General features: G+C 41.3%; 3 protein-coding genes across 3 annotated transcripts; 2 read left to right on the forward strand and 1 right to left on the reverse strand.

Annotated features, from left to right (window-relative positions):
- The first annotated feature begins 313 nt into the window (after nt 1-313).
- On the forward strand, nt 314-10,262 carry rab3aa (RAB3A, member RAS oncogene family, a). The gene is made up of 5 exons (XM_031732658.2): nt 314-412; nt 3,263-3,487; nt 4,708-4,826; nt 5,338-5,462; nt 7,051-10,262. Exons 1-5 carry the CDS (start codon nt 410-412, stop codon nt 7,239-7,241), a joined length of 663 nt encoding a protein of 220 aa, XP_031588518.1. The 5' UTR covers nt 314-409; the 3' UTR covers nt 7,242-10,262.
- Nucleotides 10,263-10,569: 307 nt separating this feature from the next.
- Nucleotides 10,570-12,513, reverse strand: LOC116314583 (transcription factor jun-D-like). The gene has a single exon (XM_031732670.2). It carries the CDS (start codon nt 12,245-12,247, stop codon nt 11,303-11,305), a length of 945 nt encoding a protein of 314 aa, XP_031588530.1. The 5' UTR covers nt 12,248-12,513; the 3' UTR covers nt 10,570-11,302.
- A 1,897-nt stretch (nt 12,514-14,410) lies between these two features.
- Nucleotides 14,411-18,020, forward strand: LOC116314127 (pyroglutamyl-peptidase 1-like). The gene is made up of 5 exons (XM_031732026.2): nt 14,411-14,550; nt 15,026-15,078; nt 15,463-15,579; nt 16,630-16,862; nt 17,324-18,020. The coding sequence occupies exons 1-5, from the start codon at nt 14,520-14,522 to the stop codon at nt 17,532-17,534; spliced, it is 645 nt and encodes a 214-aa protein (XP_031587886.1). The 5' UTR covers nt 14,411-14,519; the 3' UTR covers nt 17,535-18,020.
- The last annotated feature ends 3,456 nt before the right edge of the window (nt 18,021-21,476 follow it).

Here is a 21,476-nt window from a genome sequence, read left to right on the forward strand (position 1 = left end):
AAGAATATTTACTTGTGTATTTTATCCTACCTAAGTACTGCACCAAACTTTAATCAGTTCGAGACAGAATACCCAGTGGTACTTAGAGTTTTACTTAACTTTATTAAGCTACAGCATGATTTATGCATGTATGTTAACTCTCGGGTAACTCTCAAATTCTCAGAGTTTGTTTTATTAGAGCCTGTCCTCTCTTTTGGCCAATTTAAGAAAGAAAACGCATCCAGCGCTGTATGGTCACTCTGGCAATGTTGAAGTCTTTTCTCTTCTCTGATTGGTCAAGTCTCATGCCAATCATTCTTACACTTAGCAACTGCTTATGCCGGAGGCAGCCAACCAAGAAGCGTAAGAGCTACTGCAGGTGCAAAGCAGGGCTAGCCGCTGCAGTGAAGCCGAGGAGAAAACACATTTCATGGTAAATCCCTGCGTTTTTTGTTATTTTTAGACCTTGTCAAGTGTGACAGTAGCAGCAGAAAGCATGTGGGTTATAAATCGGTTAAATAGTCTGAGATTTTGATAGCGTGTTTAGCCGTAAATTAAGAGGAGTAACCTTCATTTGACATAGCTGGGATGCTTAGCTAGCCCCTGCTGCCACATATAAATACTAGTAACAGTGGCTGTTGTGTTAGCATTAAAGGTAGGGATGCTAGCCGAATTCAGATTATTTATAGAGGCTAAACACCTCCGTTTTATCCGCAATGCGTTAATTTCGTTTAATCCCCTTTGTTACCTTTCGTGGTGGCTAAAGTGCATGAAAACGCGTTATAGTGTTACCATGTATTTCTCTAGCTAATGTGAACCAACCTGTCAATTTCAGGCTTATTCTCAGCGGAGCTAAGATCCAGTGTTAATTGGCGGTGTGGTTCAGGCCGTTTAAATTAGCGACGTGATATGAGAGGGCACTATTGTTTGGGTCGTTTCCAAAATACAGTGCCCTACGAAGCACATTCTGGCCCACCATACGGGCATCCATAATTGGCTGTTCAGTCTAGCGCTTCACGCAGGTCCCAGCCCTCCCTGGGTGGGAAAGGGTAGTCAGTTTAGCTGACGCTTAGCCTGCTAAGCCCTAGTACTTCCGCCCTCTTATCTGTGTGGAGTGGAGGTGTGCATTTCTTATCCAACCTGTGTTGATATGACGTAGAAACACTCGTGTCTGTGATCTGTTTTTGGCTGGATGTGACGCAGCATCTGAGCGAAACGGCATCAGTTTTCATTCATGTCCTGATACATCCAAGGCAGTAGCTTAATATCTCACGCAACAGACCGTAATGCCATTATCTAGCCCCATCAGGGGTATGCATGAGGCTGTTTTTAGTTATGATCTCATGTAAGATTGCAGTTATACCCTCTATCAGACCATCCTTGTAGCGCTGGAACCTTACACAAGTTTACAGATATATTTTTTAGACTATTTCCTTTTCAGAACATATTTGTCTGCTGTAAGGCTCACTTGATACACAAGATCTGCCCTAAAAGAGATGTCAGCATGCGATGAAATGAGGCACATCTTATTGAGTTCATTACTGAAACTTTATGATGCCGTAATTGTTTCATCATATTATTTTCAGAGTTCAGGTACCTTCTGCAATAGAGTTGATCTCTGTGTGGTACATGCATTTCAGAGCTCTGTGCCTCAGAGTTGTTGACTTCCTTACTCAGACAAATGTTGGTTTAGAAAAAAAGAGGCTTCAAAGGATGTTTGTGGGTAATATAGATTGATTTGGCTTTTCTCTGCGTCTGTAGTTTTCTTCTGATGCTTTTCCTGTCTGTTTGATCTGGTTAAAGTTTAGCCAGTAAACTGTGAAATATTTCACCACCTGAAGACTAACTGGAAAATGCATGAAAATTATTTAATTCAACATGTTAATTAATCAGTTATACTTTATCTTAACTAGAATATTAAGATAGTGGTGAGGCCTCTGCACCACAGGATCCATCAGAACAGTAGCTTGATGGAAGTGCTTGCTGGCCATGTTGATTGGCCTGCTGCTGACCTGTTTGGCCCAGTGACAGGGTTTCAATCGGCTGAGTTCACCTGAATCCTCGCTAATTTGTAGTTTTTCTTACAGTCAGTATTTTCACATTTAAATACCATCAGAAGTCTTTCACCAGACCATCTAATCACATAGTTTAAGGGTTTTACGCAGTGATCTGAATGAAAAAAGTAAAGTAAAAGCTCTTTAATGTGCCAGCATATTTCAATTTGACAGATTTCTACTAATTTTTGCTGAAGGCTGGTAGAAACTCTCCTCTTTCTCTTTCTAGCAGCACTGCCTACAGCTTGCAGGAGAGAGTCCTTAAAGCATGGATGTCAGACTCATTTTACATCGGAGGCCACATACAGCTCGCTTTTATGTGGGCAGTGAAACGTGTCTTTCAGTGTACAGAAAGAGATATGTTAATATAATCAGATATGTTAATATAAGAAAAAGCAGCACCATTTCAGATGTATGTTTCAGTTTTTCTACATGACAAAGAAATGCTGCTATAGTAAATGAAAGAAATCTGCCAGTGTGACTCTTTGAGCTTAAATTATAAGAAGTTAACTTGTAAAACTACAGAAATCTATAACTTCATTACTTTGGTGAAGTATGAACGGCCCTGGGGGAGCTCTTTATTTGTAGAAAAGCTGTAAAACTTGTGAAAATACAGTTAAAAGTCTTTAATTTATATCCGGCTTCACATTTTTGAAAGCCATCCAATGGGCCAGGCCTTATGTTTGACACTCCTGGTCTAAAGAGTGGACACAGTATTTATTTCACTACAAAAAAAATATACAGTTACTAATTAGTTTTCTGATATAGATTTACAGTAAATATAATACAAAATAAATGTACTAATAAATAATTTTCTACTCTTGTAGATAGTCCTAGGAGTATATAAAGCAATTAAACTGGCTTTTTGTGGGTTAGTAAAGCTCTGATCTGCTGGCTCAGGGAATAGTGGGTGGAAAAATGTTCTGATGGGTACTGCACCAACCATAAAGTTTCTCAGCCACCAGCAGAGGAATTGTTTATTTAATTAAGGAGTTATTGTCATGAATACATGCCCTGCAAATTTGCTGGAAGTAAATATAACAAATACAACACATCTGCAACAAATTTGTTGGCGTTTTTTCAGGTTGCACAAATGTAGTTTGTAGTATTTTAAGTTGTTGTACTGTGCATACTGTAATGTGTTTCTGCTGTTTCGTGCAAAGTAACATTGCATGCTGTTTCCTCAGGCTTTTGTTCTTTATAACTTACTTATCCTTATCCTTGCGTAGATGGCGTCTGCAAATGCCACATACGGGCAGAAGGAGTCTACGGACCAAAACTTTGATTACATGTTTAAAATCCTCATCATTGGCAACAGCAGCGTAGGAAAGACTTCCTTCCTTTTCCGCTATGCAGATGACTCATTCACGCCGGCCTTTGTCAGCACTGTGGGCATCGACTTTAAGGTCAAGACCATCTACAGGAATGACAAGAGGATAAAGCTGCAGATATGGGTGAGAATGTAACTAATAGCACAAAAATAGTACTTGTATGTCTTTATGGAACACACTTAATTAACTCCTGTCAGTGTTTGATGGAAAATACAAGCAAATTTTATAATGGAATTGAGTTATGAATGTATGCGTGATAGGGTGAGTGAGACTTGCAGTAGGCACTATAATATAAGTTCCAGTACATTACATAATTTTTAAATGTTCAAACTGACATCAAGATTTTCTTATGCTGCAGTGGAGTTGGACAGCTGGAGAGCTAATTAAATTTAACCAAATGCAGCCTGCAGTGCGTACACGTTTATGATTTTTTTTTTTAATGGTTTAAGTCCATATGACTGCTGCACACACTTGTCATTATATTTTTACATGATTGTTATTCTATATAAAATAACAGCAGATTGCAAATCCAGTTTCTCAAAGTCAAGGTAGTCTATTTATCTGACTAATTATACTCATGGACAGATGGAAACGGCACTTACCGTAATCGTACTTGTTATACTTGTTTGAAGTCCGCCTGAAGGGCTCGCACATAGTTGGTTCATTATTATGTAGTTTCACTATAATTAGGAGAACGTTGACACCTGAGCGGCAGCTCACACTCACTGCCTGATCCAGTCAGATCCTAGCATGATCGTGGATGCCTAAACTATAACACACCTTTAACTGAAACTGAAACAAACCTCACAGTGATGTAAAAACGGGGATAAAAAACAGATCCTCACATGCAGCTTGATACTTTGTTTGAAATGTGTAAAATGATAAATCGATTTTGGGAATGTTGCCAGCTAACACTAAACATGAATTCCTCCAGCTTTTCAAACTGGCAAACAAATTAGATTTCATCATATTCAGCGTTATCGTGAATTTCCTTTTTACCTGCTGACTGCATCCTATTAAAATACTGATTTTTCCTGCCCATCGTATTAGTGACGGTGGAGTCTGTCTTATCGTGTGTCGCTAATCAGTACCAGAACTGGCCTCTTCTGTGCCTAGATTCATTTTATTTGTTGTGTAAACCCTTGAAGCGTACTTAATACGAGCCATAAAGCCTGACACTGGAACCAAGTACTCATTACATGAAACACCACAAGAATGTGTAATGCTCATGGGAGTTTGGAGGCTCTTGCACAGCCACAAATCCATTGCAGGTGCCTCGTCAGTGTTCTTTGTCCTCTGCTGACAATAATCATGCATATTCTCAAAAATGTCTCTGAATGTAGGACACTGCTGGGCAGGAGCGCTACAGGACAATCACCACAGCCTACTACAGGGGTGCCATGGGCTTCATCCTCATGTATGACATTACCAACGAGGAATCCTTCAACGCTGTGCAAGACTGGTGAGGGACGGCTGATTGTCTGTGAGAGTGGTGACTCATTAAGCTGCAATCTTATTTTCTCTTAATTTGGCCCAGCTTTCCTTTTGAGTTCAGCGTATCCTCCATCTAAATTTCTGAGACGTACAGCTGTGGTTCCACTACATGGAGATAGTCTAATGGTCTATTAGACTACAGTAGGTCATTATTTAAATCAGCAAACAAATGCAGGGATCAACAGTGATGTTAAAAATAACCGTTGGTTTTTCTAACTCCGTGTTTGCAACGCAGATGGAAGAAGTGTATGTCACCGCTGAACGAGAAAGAAACGCAGCAGATCGTATGTTAGATAGTTTTCTTAACATGTTCGAAACCTTGTTACAAATGGCCAGTTACAGCCATGGTAGCAGATCCACACAGTTCTGTGTTGAAGGGATGTGTCAAAATATTTTCTGATTAAATTGCTTTAATGTCCAAAAAATGCTTGTGAGATTCAGTGAGTCAGAACATTAAACCATCCTGTATTTGCAAACAGGTCGACCCAGATCAAGACATACTCGTGGGACAACGCTCAGGTGCTGTTGGTGGGGAACAAGTGTGATATGGAAGACGAGCGAGTGGTGGCTGCAGAGAGGGGCCGGCAGCTGTCAGAACAGCTGGGTAAGTCATTTGGTCAGAATGAAAACTGGACACTGTGTGTGGTGTTGTAGCACTCTGGGTGTGTATCTCCCGTTCCCAAGAATATTTAAGTGTATTCCGATGGCCAAGTTTTGATTAGACTCTTTGTTTGTGAGGCTGTCGTTATGGGAGCAAACATAATGCTTCATATCTGTTTAATGTCCTCTTCAGCTTTGCTGCACTGCATCATTTCATTTGTGTGTGAAACTGATGTTTGCAGGAGGTTAAAGCTGCAGCAGCTCTGGCAGAGAAATGTTATTGTTTGATGTGTGTTTGGGCTTGTGGCCTTCATCACGGCCATCATAAAACATTACAGACAATGTTTTAAGCAGGATGAGACGTTGTAAGTGTAGTAGTATAATACAGTGCTGTGCAAAAGTCTTGAGCCACTCCTCACTTGTTTATACAAAGAGCCAGACTTTCTTATAATGTTTAGAGTGCTCTTGAACAACAGTTCTCAAGGCTTTGTGAGTTTTTCTTTGGACAGGCACTTTGTTACTAGTAGGCTGTTGCAGAAACACATCATTTTTCACCATTTCTTTAGCTGAATCTATGAAAACTGCGAATGTTAACAGTTTGACAGACATAAAATAGTTTTTTCCACCAACAAGGTGATTTCCAGTAAGGTGATGTACAGTGTGTCAAAAAATGTTTTGAGAAAACTGGACAAGTGGAGACCAAAGAAGATGTGGCAGGCCTAAAATGTCTGCAGCAGGTAAATCATATCCTTGATTATGTTGTTAAAAATAGGAAAATCAACACAGGTATGACACAGGACTTAAGAGATGCATCTGACCTTCCAGTTGATCGAGCTACCTTTTATTAAAAGCCTCATCAGAAATGGTCTCAGTGGAAGGGTAGCTGTCAAGAAGCCATTCTTAAGGAAGGAAAAAATGTTAGAAAATGCCAAGGTGTGCCAAAATAGACGAGAACATGTACACCGTTGGTCATTGATTGACCTCCCCAGAGCCCAGACCTTGAAAATACTGAAGCATTGTGGGATCATCTTGACAGATAACAGAACAAAAGCAGCCAACATTCAAAGATAAGCTCTGAATGTCCTTCAAGAAGCCTGGAGAACTGTTTTTGCCTTTTTATATACTTTTTTCTGTGTATTTTTGCATGTTTCCCACTATCCTTGCAAAACATAAAGAAGTGAGGGGTGGCTCAAGACTTGTGCACACTACTGTAACTCTAAATTAAAGGCAATTAAGCAAAGGTATCTGCTGATAGTTTAACAGATCAGATCATCAGAGCTTAAGAAATTACAAACATTGAAATACACAAAGAAGCTAAGTAGCTGCAGCTTTGAGAAGGATGTTTTTTAGACTCTTAGACTATGAGGGTCAATCTCAGACCACCAGTCAAAGGGAGACAGGTTTTAGAGAAATGGTTTTAAAATCTCTTCAGTCTTCTGATATAAATGAAAATGTCATCAGACTTGAGCTGCCTGCCTGACTAGTCTTGATATGTCCTGCCACGATGAGATCACTGGGTTAAGAGGATAAGCTGCACATTGAAACAATAAGTGTAACCACAGCGCGTCTGTCTCTGTCACCCCTTCTGCCAGGTTTTGAGTTCTTTGAGGCAAGCGCTAAAGACAACATTAACGTGAAGCAGACGTTCGAGCGGCTCGTGGACATCATCTGTGAGAGGATGGCAGAGAGTCTGGATAACAACGACCCCACCATCACCGGAGCTAAACAGGGCCCACAGCTCAGCGAGCAGCCTCAGAGGTCCCATCAGGATTGTGCTTGTTGAACACAGCTACACACACATCTGCTGTCATGAGATCCACACACCTTGTTTGTTTGTTTTTTTGAGTTTTGCTTTCTTTTTGTTTGTTTTCATACCACACAGAGAAACTGCCATACATAGAGACACATGCAAGTTGGCTCTTCAGTTTTTCACCCCTCTCACTACACCACAGCTACTGTCCACATCAGCCAGTTCTCCCCGAAGATGTGGTTATTTTGTTGTCAGTAGTAAAGAAATTATGAGATTATGCATATTTGGTCAGAGAGGTAAAGAACATTTAACATGGTTACCATCGTAAAACGTCTTCAATAGCTGCACACGCACTATAACAGAACTGCAAAAGGCCAGTTAGGCTAAGACTACATCATTCCTTATTTTTAATGTCTGTGATTGGGTTGAACTCTAAAAGGTTGTGAAGGAGCAGTATTCTCCTCCAGCCTCCACTCCCATTCTGCACCAATGCCTCAGACCTAAATAGATACCAATCATTTGGCAATTCTTCTACATTTATTTCCACTGAAAATATGTTTGTTGCTGTGTTGGTTGATGTTTTTTTTATGTTTTTGAATTGGTCAGCTGTGGTTTTGAGCATGTGAAATCATCTTGTCATAGTTGTGTTTTAGTTTGGTGTCCTTACAGGGTTGTTTGAGAGCTCGTTTCTCTCTTAAATTTAGAGATTAGTGGAAAAATAGCAAGTTGTGCATATCACTCAACCAATCAAGACATCTGTGCTCATGGAGTCTAAAAATGCACTGCTCCTGTTGTTTAGGGAGGTTTTATACTAAATCAGATCAGAATCAGAAAGACTTCATTTATCCCCAAGGGGCAATGTAATTCATAACAAAACAAAAGTCAACAGAAAAGGTATGACTAATTTACTTTGATAACATTTTGCATCCAAAAGATTAACAGGACGCCTAATCTGGTTGAAATTCATACATCACTTAAGAGAACCTGTGCATTCCACCTTAAAAGATGCAGGTATAGGCATTTCTGAATTTGATCATATGGTCAGGTATAGCTGACTAATGTAGAAGATGCACATCCCACCATAGGAACCGTGGTTGTACAACTTCAAAAAACAAGCCCATGACTTAAGCTAGTGTGCACATGTGTCTGCCATATTTACTCTCCTGTCCTTAAAGAAATGGCACTGCACTCTGACCTTCTTACTGCTCTGTAATAACTCTCGTCTGGCTTATACTCAGCACCATGACAGAGAATCAGGAGCCTATTGTTCTCCTACCAAGTCTTTACCACTTCACCATTACAACACTGGAAACACCTGGGTGCAAACTTTTCATAGACATACAGTGTGTCAGTTTTAGTTTTGTTATGAAATATGTTAACTTTGAAAATAAGTGATTGTAATAGAAGTGCATTTCTTTATTCTATGAGTGTAGATATATAATTACTTTGAGGTCTGTTTCAGAAATTTTAAACAAATGTTTATTAGCAGACTCAGAGAGTACATTAATGCGGTGTTTAAAAAAAAAAAAAAAAAAGCTACAGAGCCTCTTTTTTTTTTTTTTTTTTTTTTTTTAAAAACCTTTTTTGTTACTGCTTTTTAACACATGGGACAAAATAAAAGGATACAGGATCTATTTCGCTAACTGAAGAGTGTATAAATGTTTTAAAGGTGAAATGCATATATAATATATTAAAGTGAGAATGATTTTGGATATTGGATTCATTCCTGTGCCGTAGTAAGAGGTGCATGTCATTGATGTTTTTAATGGATTCTGGTTGACTGGATGGTTATCTGTATGAGCTGTTGTCTGATTTGAAAACCCATCTGTCATGCAGTTAAGGTACTTGGAGGTACCCGGTGGGGCTAAAGGTTTCAGATGTTAAGCCCACAGCCCCCTTCACATTGTATTACTTTCATTCAATGCGTACAATGTGCAACGTACACTCACTAGAAAGGCATGTGATTCAGTGTGAGCACTGGTGCAGCACAGTCCCGCCATCTCCACCAACCCCCAGGTAGCCTCTTATGTCTTTGTAGATGATATTTATGTCTTTACGTATTTATTTTTGACAGAATATGATGTTTTTGAGCATGTTAAATGTTAAATTGTGACTCTTATTTCTTCCTCTCTTTCCGTGAGGCTCAAGTTAAGGGATTTGTTTGCTTGTGTATTCAGTACAAACCTGTAAGTCATGCATTCAGACATACGCTGAGGCATGCGAAGACATAGCTTCATCACATGAATTATTTATTTTGTATTATTTATAACTTAATTTATTTTTAGTGTTCTTCCTAGATTATGCATTGCATTCTGCACTCAACTTTTTAAGAGATGTTCAGTAGTATTCAATCGCTAAACTGTCCCAGCTTTTAGATGACAGTGTGTTTACAGTGCACAGTGTACAAAGCTTAAGATGATTCCTCGAGAGGAAAGTTAAACATTCCAGTGTAAAACCTCTGCTCATGTCCACATGACTTTGGTGGGAAGTTTGTTTGTCTTTTGATATCAGTTATGTAACTTTTAAGGCTAGGCTGAGCATAGAACAGTTTTGTTTTGTTTTTTTGACCATCATCAGCGCAGTGAAGTCTCGCTGAAAGTTTTTGAGCACTGTACTCGGGCGTTTGAATGTACATTTTCTATAAAGAAGGTCTTGATGAGATGTTTAAAGCCAAAAACATTGCTTGTTGGACTTGTGCTATCAAACCTGTCTGGTAGTTTTTCTACTCTGTGCAGCAGCTCCAAACATCAAAAGTGTTTTGGGAATAAAGTGAATATGCTGAACACTTGATTAAAAAGTGATTCTTACCACATTTGTCCTTTTTTTTGTTACTTTGCTTATTGTATCTTACTGCAGCTGTAAACATGCTAATAACTTAGGAACACACATCCTCCCGTTCAGCCGTCCTGCTCCTCTTTCTTCACCCTGTTACATTTAACCTGTGTAAATACAAATTTCTGCCTGTCAGGCATTAGGAATGTGAATTGTGCTGTAACTGTGTAATGCCAGGTTTACTAAAAATAAGGAATCAATAAACAACTTCTCAAAGCTGGAGTTCTGTGTGGATTCAACAACCTCTCCCAAAGTGCGGGTGATTTACAAGAAGTGCACATGTGATAGCTCAGAAATGGTTTAGAGTAAGTTGTACTGTGCCCAGCAGAGGGCACAATGCTACAATGATGTCTTCATTTCTGCCCTTTGAGTTGTTTGACCATCTATGGCTTGATTCAGCTTCTCTACAGCACTTAATACAACACCCACAGTGTCAACTGTGCAAAAAGAGATATGTAGAAAAGATGTCGTGTAAGTTTAAACTGTAATCAGCAGGCTGTCTTCTTATTAAGAAACAAAACGTTTGAGCTGTAGTAATGTAGTGAATTTAATAATGTCTGGTAGACTCGTTCATTACACATGATACATGGAGTTTCTCAGCACATACACATACATTCATGGAAGTTTGGCAAGTAGAAGTACAAGAGTAGCCATCATAAAGGAAAGTACAAAGGTTACTGTACACAGAAGCGACAAGACATGCAGTGTTCATTTTTCCAAAAAAACAAAACAATGAAATAAGACCATATGTAAAATAAGAAATGTTTCAGTAAATAAAATATAGATATTTGTCATTTCTAAGTGCTTGTAAACAAGTAAGGCATTATATTACACAGTGGATGACAGCACTTGGTGACACCCCGGTGTTTTGGTTGCGCCCACGTTGAGATTGTCCAGCTTACACACAAATAAGTGCCACACCAGTTCAGTGGATTGCACTTTGCTACATGGCTTTCCCAGAATAAGGACATCAAAGTGAGTCTATTTGCTGCAAAACACTACAAGCTGTAGTCCCCACCAGCTTTCGTTTTCCAGTTGACCTGCAGCTCTTATCGAGGCCTGTTCACTTCCGTGTAAACGTCTCTGTTTATGTTTCCCAACCATAGCCGGGAGGATGCATCCACACTGGCTTCGCATTAAGCGTCTCATGAAAGGAATTTTCTGTTACACGGGGCACAAATGTTCTTTATAATGCAGGCCTGTATCCTCGGGCCACATTTGTAGCTGTAATAAACATCAATTAAAGAGCACCATTATTGGAATTAATAAGCCTGGACCTGGTTTGGTAAAAGCTGGCACCCGCTGCTAACATGGTTCATCACCTTCTGCTTCAGCTGGGCCACTTGCTCCCTGAGCACGCTGGCTGTGGAGGCCAGCTCGGTGTTCTGCGTTTTCAGGGTCTTGACCTTGTCCTCAAGCCGAGAGATCCTCTCCAGCTTTCTCTTGCGACATTTGGAGGCGGCTATCCTGTTGCGCAGCTTCTTTCTCTCCGCCTTGATGCGCTCTTGGTTGTCCATGTCGATGGGGGACAGAGGAGGACTCTCCCCGAAGCTCTGCATGTCCGGCACGGTCTGAGGTTCGTCCTTCAAAGTGCCGACAGACTGGAGTCGTGACAGAGCGGCCGCAGCGACCGCCTGTTGCTGCGCGGTAGCCAAATGAGACGGCGGCGGCGGGAAGGGAATGGTGTCCGTGGAATAGTTGATGGTGGTGGCTCCGAGCGGACTGGCCGCGTAGCCGTTCAGCGTAGTGTACACAGGGAGGTCTGATGCCTGAAGGCTGGCAGAGCCGGCTGCGCTGGATGATCCGAGGAGCTCCAGTCTGTCCACAGAGACGCACCCCGTCTCGCTCAGCTGGTTCTGCTTGTGAAGATCCTCCAGCGCCTTGACGAAACCTTCCGCGAATTCCTGCTCGTCACTGGCTGACTTCGGGTAAAGGAACTGGGAAGTCGGGTTGGTGGTGGTGGCGGTGGTGACTAGACCGTTGGACTGGATAATAAGTCGCTCTAGGTCCGGAGAGGTTAGTTTCAGGAGTCCTAAGTCTGAGGAGTTGAGAAGTCCGTCTGCGTCCCGGAGCGGGTTAGATTTGAGTTCGGAGTTCTGATTGTCTAGGTTCAGATTAATCTCCTTCTTCATCATCGTGTTCTGGGAATAGATACCGGAGACCCTCGAAGTATTCACCACGGTGCCTGTGTAGAGGCTTGTTTCCATTCTACACCCTCATAAGAGGGAGTGTTGAGCGTTAGGCATTAACGTTTGTTCAACAGTCACATCCAAACATGAGGAAATCAGCTGACTCTTACTTGGTGTAATCCGGTCTCCTTATCTCCTTTCTCGTCTTATCACTCAGTCGACCACTTCAGCTAAGCTGTTGTGCCTGTTGGGGCTCTGATGTGCCTCTATATGATATGGTCTTTTCCCGATGGCACGACTGCTATGCGCAGCGCCAGACCTCGCTCGCTTTCTAGCCCTAAAAATTCCATTATGTCACTCCAGAGCGCGGAGATTGGCCCAAAATGACGTTGGTTTCCGGTTCAATTTGAATAAGGGGCAGAGCCGGCCTTTATCGCCATGGAGACATTAGGTAAACTCCAAACAGTGCAATGCATTGTGGTTTGATGTCATAGCATAAAAAAGCTCAGGGTCGCCAGAAGTGAGCAGAGACTGGGCGGGGAAGGTGTGAGGGGCGAAGGCCAAGGAAAGGGAGAAGAGCGCAGCAGGCTCTGCTGAAAATGTTCCTCCGGCTCAGTCAAAAGAAGGTTTTTAATAGATAAAAATTAATAGAAAAGTGGAAGCAGAGCAGGCTTGCTATCTCGTTGTGTTGGTTAAAGCTTAAATTCAGATTACAACGTTATTTATTGATCAGACTGTGATTAGACTTGATTAGAGGCTCGGAGATCACGGTTAACTTTCATACAAACCAGACTTAAGATGAGGTATTATGTCTCATGGTGTTCTTGGTTAAACTGAGCATAAACGAGAAAGGGGAAGGAAACGTTGAAAGTAAATGGAGGAAACCAGTGTGCACTGTGATTGAAAGTAACTTGTGGAAAGGTTAATGCCCTTACATGTCCATCAGTGGCTGCTGGAAAACAAACTCTATGTAGGGTGTTTTGCTGAGGTCTCCAAAGCTGCCTGTATTTGTTCAACAAAAATGCGTGCAGCTACTTTGCAATTATAATACTATTTTTTTTTAACCCACATGAAATGACTCATATGGCTGGCGAATGTACTTCAGCCCCCCCAGCCTCATAGAACAGAGGGGGATAAATAGGGAGACGTATGAGAGACAAATACAGCATCCTTGCAGTACAGTATATCAGCGAGTTGAGACCCTGCGGTCGAGCAAAACATTGTTATTCCGCCCACCCCTCAGCGGTGACGTCAACAGCCCGTCTGCATCAGCACCAGAGCAGAGAGGGCATCGTTAGTTTCCGTGGCAACAGAGACACGGTGAGTGACGCAGGCAAGACTGAGAGAAAGGTGAATGAGTTGAGGCGGGAGAAGAAGAGAGGGAGGGGCGGGGTAGCGACTGCAGTGCAGGTTGTGTAGGGGGTCCGTGGATTTGTCCTGTGCGTGTGGGTGTTTGATATGGAGATCAGTACTGTAGCCACAGCGCCAGTAACATGAATGAGATACATCTTGTGAAGCATTCACTTTATAATGTTTCCAACACCTATGGAGAGCGCATTTTCTTCATTGTGCCAGCCACACAGGATGCAGTGTCCAGAATGTGTGAGTCATTTCGCAACCCAGGGGTGTGGACCGCACAGTGTAGCGAGAATGAAAAAAGAAGGGCTGTTCCTGCAAGGCAAAATTAGATTAGCCGTGACTTTCTAACAACAAACTGAGAAGAAAGCTTGTCCTCTACACTCAGGTAACCGACTGTGTCAGAGGTTGTGTAAGTCACGGAGAAGTGTCCTTTGACTTTGACTCTCTGGGGAGAAAGGCTCTGCAACACCCTGTGCCACTCACCGTGCGTCTGAGCAGCTCCACCGGAGCCGCTGGTTGGGGGTTAAATGTTCACTTTGGGGCTGGCAAGAAACCCTCCCTCTCTCCAAAAGAATAGACAGGGTGTTCATGTTTGTTATTCCCTTCAACCGAAACTTCTCTAACTTTAAATCTATAAATAGAAAACAGATGCTTGGCTTTCATTTTCAGTATTCCCGTGGCTCGAATTGCACTGTCTTTCATTAAAACGCATTAAAAAATGATTGTTGTCAGCTCCCTCCTGTCTCTGATTTATTTCCCGATTAAAGGGAGGAAAAATAATCCACAAATCCCCCCTTTTATGTCTAGTATGAGCTGCTGCGGAGAGAGTGAGATGCATGTCCAAACAATAGATGGCAGTATTATCCATACACGTCTTGTGTGCCGTTTCCTTTCAGCTGTGAATAAGAAGAAGACAGTACAAAGCGCAGACAATCCTGGGGTCCTTGTTAGTGCTCATTTAACACAGCTCCAGTCACATTAACCGAGGACAATGGCCAGTAAGAAGAAAATAGTAGTCACAGGTGAGAGCTCTTGATTGGTCAGAGGACTCGAGATGTGCACAGTGTGTCTGCAAGTCTTTTTTTTTTTTTTTTTTTTTTTTGCAGTGCTGTTATATCTCAGAGTTCTTTATGTCTGAGGTGCACAGTTACTATTGCACTTGAGCTGTTGTAAATACATCATGAATGGATGGTGGCTCTGCTTTCAAAGTTAACGCGCTGCAGAGAGTAATGTCGCTGTCGGGGATAAAAGATTTTGTCTCCTGGCTTTGATAATGTCAAAGAAATCACTCCGTTTCTCTTCACTGTGTCACGTGCTTGTACTGCAATTAATTTTTAACTTGAAGTAACCTTTACACTTTAAATGAAGAGTCCCCTTTTTAACATCGGTCTCTTTAACCTGCTCTCCATTAAAGATAAGCACTCTAGCTGTCTCTGTTGTTTGCCTCGCCACAGATGTGGTTAATTAGTTGGGTTTTTTTATTTGTTTTTTCTGCAGGGTTTGAGCCATTTGCTGAGCATACCGTGAACGCCAGCTGGGTTGCAGTACAGGTAATCAGAGATTAATGATTAAGATAACGGTTTAATTTATCTCCAAAGTTGGGGAAGTCCTGCACTGAAGCAACGGATGCCTCAATAAAATGCAACAAATGAATACAAAAGCACACCATATACACTGGTCAATTAAATCTAAAAAGGGCCAGATCAGAGGCTATAATAGCCTGGCTCCAGCTTGACCAGGACCCTGAATTGAATAAGTGTAAATTTGTAATGAATGTATACGATAAAATAGTTCAGTAAATTCACCAAAGGGCTTGTTATACATGCAGCACGAAGCTGTGGATGAAAGGGTCTGTCACTTTGTGCTCATGTTGGTTTATTGCCTGTAAAGCAAATTGCAATTATCTTGTACATAAACATTGGGTGTGTTCACAGGAGCTGGAGCAGTTAGGACTGGGCGAGGCAGTAGATCTGTATGTGTGTGAGGTGCCTGTTGAATACCAGGCTGTTAAGCTCCTACTACCATCTCTGTGGAAAGGGCATCAGCCACAGGTATTCAAAGAAATACACACTATTTTACAGATTGAGTTTTGTATGCATGTAGTACTATGCAAAAGTCTTGAGCCACTCCTCATTTCTTTACATTTTGCTAGGAAAACTGGAAATGAGTGTAGTGATTTAATTGAAACATGTGAAAGCACAGTATGCAAGGCAAAAACACTGTTTGTGTAGTTTTAACGGGACTACCTTTATTCTTCAACACAGCCTGAACTCTCCTAGGCAAGTGTTCTTGTTGGTTATTTCTTCAGGAATAGTTTTCCAAGCATTTTCTTTGAATGTTGGCTGCCTTTTGTTCCAGTCTTTATCAAGATGATCACACACTGTTTCAATAATGTTGCGGGCTCTGCGGAGGCCAGTCCATGACTGTGGCCATACGCTTTCCAGATGGTATTGAAATTTTGATTAGACTTGAATCATAGCGGAGCGTCCACTGTTTTACAGGCTGTAGACTCTCACTGTTGAACCTCTCTCCTGGCCTTCTCCATACTGACAATGATTTGAACCAAACATTTCAAAGAATGGTTTCTTGACAGCTATTTCTGATGCGGCTTCAGTAACAGTATATGGATCATTTCAATCAATTTTTTTTGCCCTGCCGCTTTGAGCCTCCCCTTCTCTGCTGTCCTCAAAATTTGCACACCATGCAGAGAACTAGTGGGGTGTTTTTTTTTTTTTTTTTTTTTTTTTTTTTTGGCTAATAGCTCTATGGGAATCACCTTGTTGGTGCAAAAGTGCTTTTTATGCCTGTCAGCTGTCATCATTAGCGCATATACAGAAATCGAAACAGTTGTTCTTGTGACAGGCCTCTAGTAAATAAAGTGCCAAAATTTAAAATTTGGTGCTTTGCCAAGTGGTCTGAGTTAGTTCATCAGGAAATGGTCAGTGAAAAAGCAGTCAATGTTCAAAGAAAGTCTGGAGAACTATTACTCAAGGGCACTTTAAAATATGAGAAGTTTCCTTGCTGGAAGCAAAAGACTTTTGCAAAGTATGCAGTAAATGCCCTAATAAACCAGTGTCTCCTGTTTGATTTCCTGTGAACAGTTGGTGGTGCATGTCGGTGTTTCCGGATTAGCCACCACAGTCACTCTTGAACAGTGCGCTCATAATAAGGGCTACACACGTCCAGACAACTGCAGCTTCTGCCCGTACTCCCAGTGCTGCGTGGTGAACGGCCCGGATTGCATAAAATCAATCCTAGACATGGATACAATCTGTAAAAGGGTTAATGACGCTGGCATTGGCATCACTGTGTCCACTTCTGAGGATGCTGGAAGGTTTGTGATGCTTTTGAAAATGTTTCATAAATAACTCACCTGCACACTCTGTGTGTGTTCAGCCACCGTATATGGGTGGCTGCCTTTTGTAGCAAAGGAACACAATAAGATATCTTTCAAAGTAAATGGTACCATACAGTTAGCAAACATACAGTGTGTTTGCACAGCTTTTGTTTACACGTCTGTTCTAAATGCTGCAGTCGGGCCCAACAGACAGAATCCATAGCTGATAACAAGGTCTGATAAGTGTGTGTGCTTTGTCTCCTCTCAAAATAAAGGCACATGCACACATTAATCTATTTAAATGCTTAAAGCCGATGTTGAAAACTGCAGTCAGGGATACCTCCATTACTGCAGAGTTGGCACACAGCCTTTGAGTGTATCTCCCATCAGTTCCTCCTCCTGACTTTTGCTACAGAGTGCAATTATTTCTAACATCCACCTACTTTGGCCCCTGGCAGGTACCTGTGTGACTACACTTACTACACATCTCTGCACCTGGGGAAGGGCCGTGCTGCTTTTGTCCATGTGCCTCCTCTAGGAAGGCCCTACAGCGGCAAGGATCTGGGTAGGGGCCTCCAGGCTGTCATACAGGAAATGCTGAAACTGCTGGAGGGGAGTCACAGTGAGGAGGCGCAAAAAGGCACTAAGCACAGCAGTGATAAGCCTTAACAAAAGCTTGACCACTTTTGACTGACTTACAATATGAGGGCACGCACAACTGTCCAAGATGGGCCACTGGCTTGTAATGTTTTCATCTAAGGGAAGCTGTGTGGCTCCCAAACCTGCGACATCCAGTGCCAGCTGTGGACCTGGAGCTGCAGAAAATGAGGGCTTGATATTCACATTTGTTTGTCACATTTGTGCCTCACCTGGGTGTGGTGTCTTAGAAATATTATGGCTCTAACACTCCCGACTAGGTTGGTGTCTGGAAATTGTCATTCCCCTGTGTCGCTTTGCACTTCACCCACAGAAATGTGATGACTTTCAAAATGTGAACCTGGAAAAAAATTGTGTTAATCTCAGGGAATATATTGCAAATGCAATTAGTAATAAGTAATGTGATTAACTTAATTTGTCTGTCCTGTGTATGTATGGTAGGATTGCAAAGGAAAACGAATGGAACACTGTGTATAATTAAAAAAGGCTTCATACAGACTTGGTCTTGTCCTTGTTGATCTGAAATCTTTGGTCAGATTATTTATGAACTTGAAATGTCTCTTTTATTCTCACTTACAAACTTTTAGACAGATCTTGATGTCAGTCATTAAATTCGCCATTTCCCTTATGCTGTTCCTCAACAACTGTTAATCCGTCTCTGTACAGCCACTTGAAATTCCGAAAAGTTTTAGGCCTGCAGTTTATCTTGAGACAGTGAAGTGTACTCGGTGAAACCATTAACTACTTCGTCACCTGTGCTGTCACGCTGAATTCTTTCATAGCTGACGTAGTCTCGGATTCCTGTGATGCTCGGCTGAGTTACGGTAATGCTGGGCGTGATTAAACAGACCTGCTGAACTTGTTCTGACCTGATGGATTGGGGGAAGGTGGAGAAAGCTCATGATTACAAACAACCTGCTCCTAGAATTCTTACTAATGCACTCTTTAAAAAAAACAAAAACAAAAAAAAAAAACCTGTTACTGACGTAAAACAGGTGTCAAACATGAGGCACGAGGGCCAGAATCAGCCTGGCAAGGGCTCCAGTACAGTCTACTGGGCATTTTACAGCTTGTCCTACTGATGAAGACGTCCCTTACAGCTGTTCATTTCACACAAAAGTAATAATTAAATGACAGAATTTCCTTTTTGTCACCGTCTACAGCAGAAAGTTCTTTCTTTTACAATGTGTCCATAGTAAAAATCAATAAATAGGACATTTTTTGATAATTAAAACTTTTCTGCTTTATATTTACAGGACAGTGTGGGCAATAAGCAACCATAATTTGTTTTGGGGCTTTAATTTCCTACAATTAAAGCCCAAGGAGTCATGCTGACTAATTTATTTAGTTAAACAGAGCTGCATTTCTTTATCATGTTCTAAAACTGAGACAAACTGTTAAAATTGCTCTCGTTTTCCTTATATTGAGATAACTCAGGGATTAAATGTATGGTTAAACTTATTTACACTGAGTTTTCACAGTTGGCACTATTATGACAAAAGTGGACTGCATGTAGCCCCCAATGTAAAATGAGTTTGACTTCCTTGATGTAAAATCGTTAAAATACCACAGCACAAGAAAGTGCAAGGATTTATGTGAACCTCATGAATGCCATAACCTGGTTGGACCTCATAGCAATATATTAGTAACTGATAAAGTACAACAGTGTGTATTAAAACCCTATATTTAATTTAATATAGAAAAAAAAACTATATCTGATGTTGCAAATGATACGTTTTTATTGTTGCTTGAAAAATACTCACCTGGTGGAGGAACTACAAACTGTGTTATTTGGTAAAATGAAATGGTTCAAACAATTCAAGAATCATTCTTCCTGATGTAAAACGGCAAACATACCTACTGCAGCATTTTGCCTGCTTCCTTTTTTAAAGAATGGCTGTTTGACAACTGATACCATTTCTGATGAGGCTTCAGTGAACAACAGATGGATCAGCTAAAAGGTCAGATACATCTCCCAGATCCTGTGTAAGGTCTTCACTGAATCTCTTCCTGTTTCTTAAGGACGTGACTTTCAGATAAGGTTCATTTGCTGTAGGTACTGTTTTAGGCCTGCCACCTCTTCTTTTTCCTCCACATGCTCAGTTTTCCCAGGCTTTTTTAAGGAAACACTGCACCCCAGGCAGAAACTGTGCCAAGTTTTTAGCTTATGGCTCTCTGGGAATCTCCTTGATGCAAGAGGATTTTATGCCCGTCAAACTATGCTGTTGACATTTTTATAGATTAAACTACAGGAATGGGAACAAATGATGTGTTTTTGCAACAGGCTGCAATTGACAAAGAGTCTAAAGACACAATTTAAAACTGGTTCTTTACCAAGTTGTCTGTTATGTACAGACAACACAGGTCTATCCTTAGATTAGAATCATTCTTTTGTTTGAATGGTTAATAGATCAGTGTAGCTTAAAACAGAAAAAAACATCCTGTGAAAATGGTCAGGTACAATGACGCGACTGAAAATGAGCGAAAAAGCTGCAAATGTCCAAAGGAAAACTTTCTAAGACCTTCAAAAAACTGGAGAACTGTTACTCTAGAGCACTTTAAACATTACACGAAACTCTGGTTCATTCAAAGCAGAACATAAAGAAATGAGGAGTGGCTCAAGACTTTTGCACAGCACTGTACTATACCAGTACTCTTACAACGTCTCATCCTGTTTAAAACAATGCAATGTTTTATGATGGCCGTGATGAAGGCCACAAGCCCAAACACACATCAAACAATAACATTTCTCTGTAAGAGCTGCTGCAGCTTTAACCTCCTGCAAACATCAGTTTCACACACAAATGAAATGATGCAGTGCAGCAAAGCTGAAGAGGACATTAAACAGATATGAAGCATTATGTTTGCTCCCATAACGACAGCCTCACAAACAAAGAGTCTAATCAAAACTTGGCCATCGGAATACACTTAAATATTCTTGGGAACGGGAGATACACACCCAGAGTGCTACAACACCACACACAGTGTCCAGTTTTCATTCTGACCAAATGACTTACCCAGCTGTTCTGACAGCTGCCGGCCCCTCTCTGCAGCCACCACTCGCTCGTCTTCCATATCACACTTGTTCCCTTTAGATATTAAAGCATTTGAGAGCAGGTTCACCATGAGCACATGTGACAGACGTGGAAAGGTCTGGAGAAGCTGTGGAGAACATTTTGCTGCCAGTATCATTATTCAGCACAACCAATTTAGTGGTGGGTCCTGGGTTCCTCCTGGTGCTCAACAATACCCCGCCTCATGTAGTGAGAGTATGCAGGCAGTTCCTGGAAGATAAAGGAATTGATACCACTGACTGATCTGACATAAATCCAATAGAACATCTCTGGAACATTATGTCTCAGTTCATCCAACGCTACCAGATTGCAGTAATGCCCTGGTCCAGATCTGGAAGGAGAGATCTCTCTCTAAAAGCATGGGATTTGTCAGGCATGCATACAAAGACGTGAGGGTTATACAACCTACTGAGTACCATTCTGAGTTTCTGCAGTGACAATTTGGGCAAAATGCACTATCCTGTTGCATCATCACTGGGTCTTAAACACAAATGCTTTGCTGTTTTTACATTTTACACAGCATCCCAACTTTTTGGGAAAGAAACTTTAGTATGATCATAGTACTACCTAAAACAAACCAAGCCTACAAAAGATTGAATCTATACCTGATGTGTCTTTGCATGTTTTTGTAATAATCATTAGTAAAGTGTCCACTGTATTTTATTGTGTAAATGTATTGTTTTGTACATGGTTTTGTATGGCATTTTTTTTCCCATGAGTGTGAACGGTTCTCTGTCTCTCTGTGTTAGCCCTGCAATAGACTGCCAGGATGTACGCTGCCTCTCACCCTATGACAGCTGGAATAGGTTCCAGCACCCCTGCGACCCTGAATTGGATAAACGGAAGAGAATGGATGGATGGATGAAGGTATCACAGATGC

The sequence above is a fragment of the Oreochromis aureus genome, linkage group 18, assembly GCF_013358895.1.
Source record: "Oreochromis aureus strain Israel breed Guangdong linkage group 18, ZZ_aureus, whole genome shotgun sequence".
NCBI classification, from domain to species: Eukaryota; Metazoa; Chordata; class Actinopteri; order Cichliformes; family Cichlidae; genus Oreochromis; species Oreochromis aureus.

What these genes read in the sequence shown, in the direction of transcription:
- rab3aa (XM_031732658.2), top strand. An exon ending in GGATAAAGCTGCAGATATGG is followed by an intron (nt 3,488 to 4,707) that starts GTGAGAATGTAA and finishes CTCTGAATGTAG; the next exon opens with GACACTGCTGGGCAGGAGCG. An exon ending in TTCAACGCTGTGCAAGACTG is followed by an intron (nt 4,827 to 5,337) that starts GTGAGGGACGGC and finishes ATTTGCAAACAG; the next exon opens with GTCGACCCAGATCAAGACAT.
- LOC116314583 (XM_031732670.2), bottom strand. Translation starts at nt 12,247, where the DNA reads ATGGAAACAAGCCTCTACACAGGCACCGTGGTGAATACTTCGAGGGTC.
- LOC116314127 (XM_031732026.2), top strand. Translation starts at nt 14,520, where the DNA reads ATGGCCAGTAAGAAGAAAATAGTAGTCACAG. An exon ending in GAAGAAAATAGTAGTCACAG is followed by an intron (nt 14,551 to 15,025) that starts GTGAGAGCTCTT and finishes TTTTTTCTGCAG; the next exon opens with GGTTTGAGCCATTTGCTGAG. An exon ending in ACTTCTGAGGATGCTGGAAG is followed by an intron (nt 16,863 to 17,323) that starts GTTTGTGATGCT and finishes GGCCCCTGGCAG; the next exon opens with GTACCTGTGTGACTACACTT.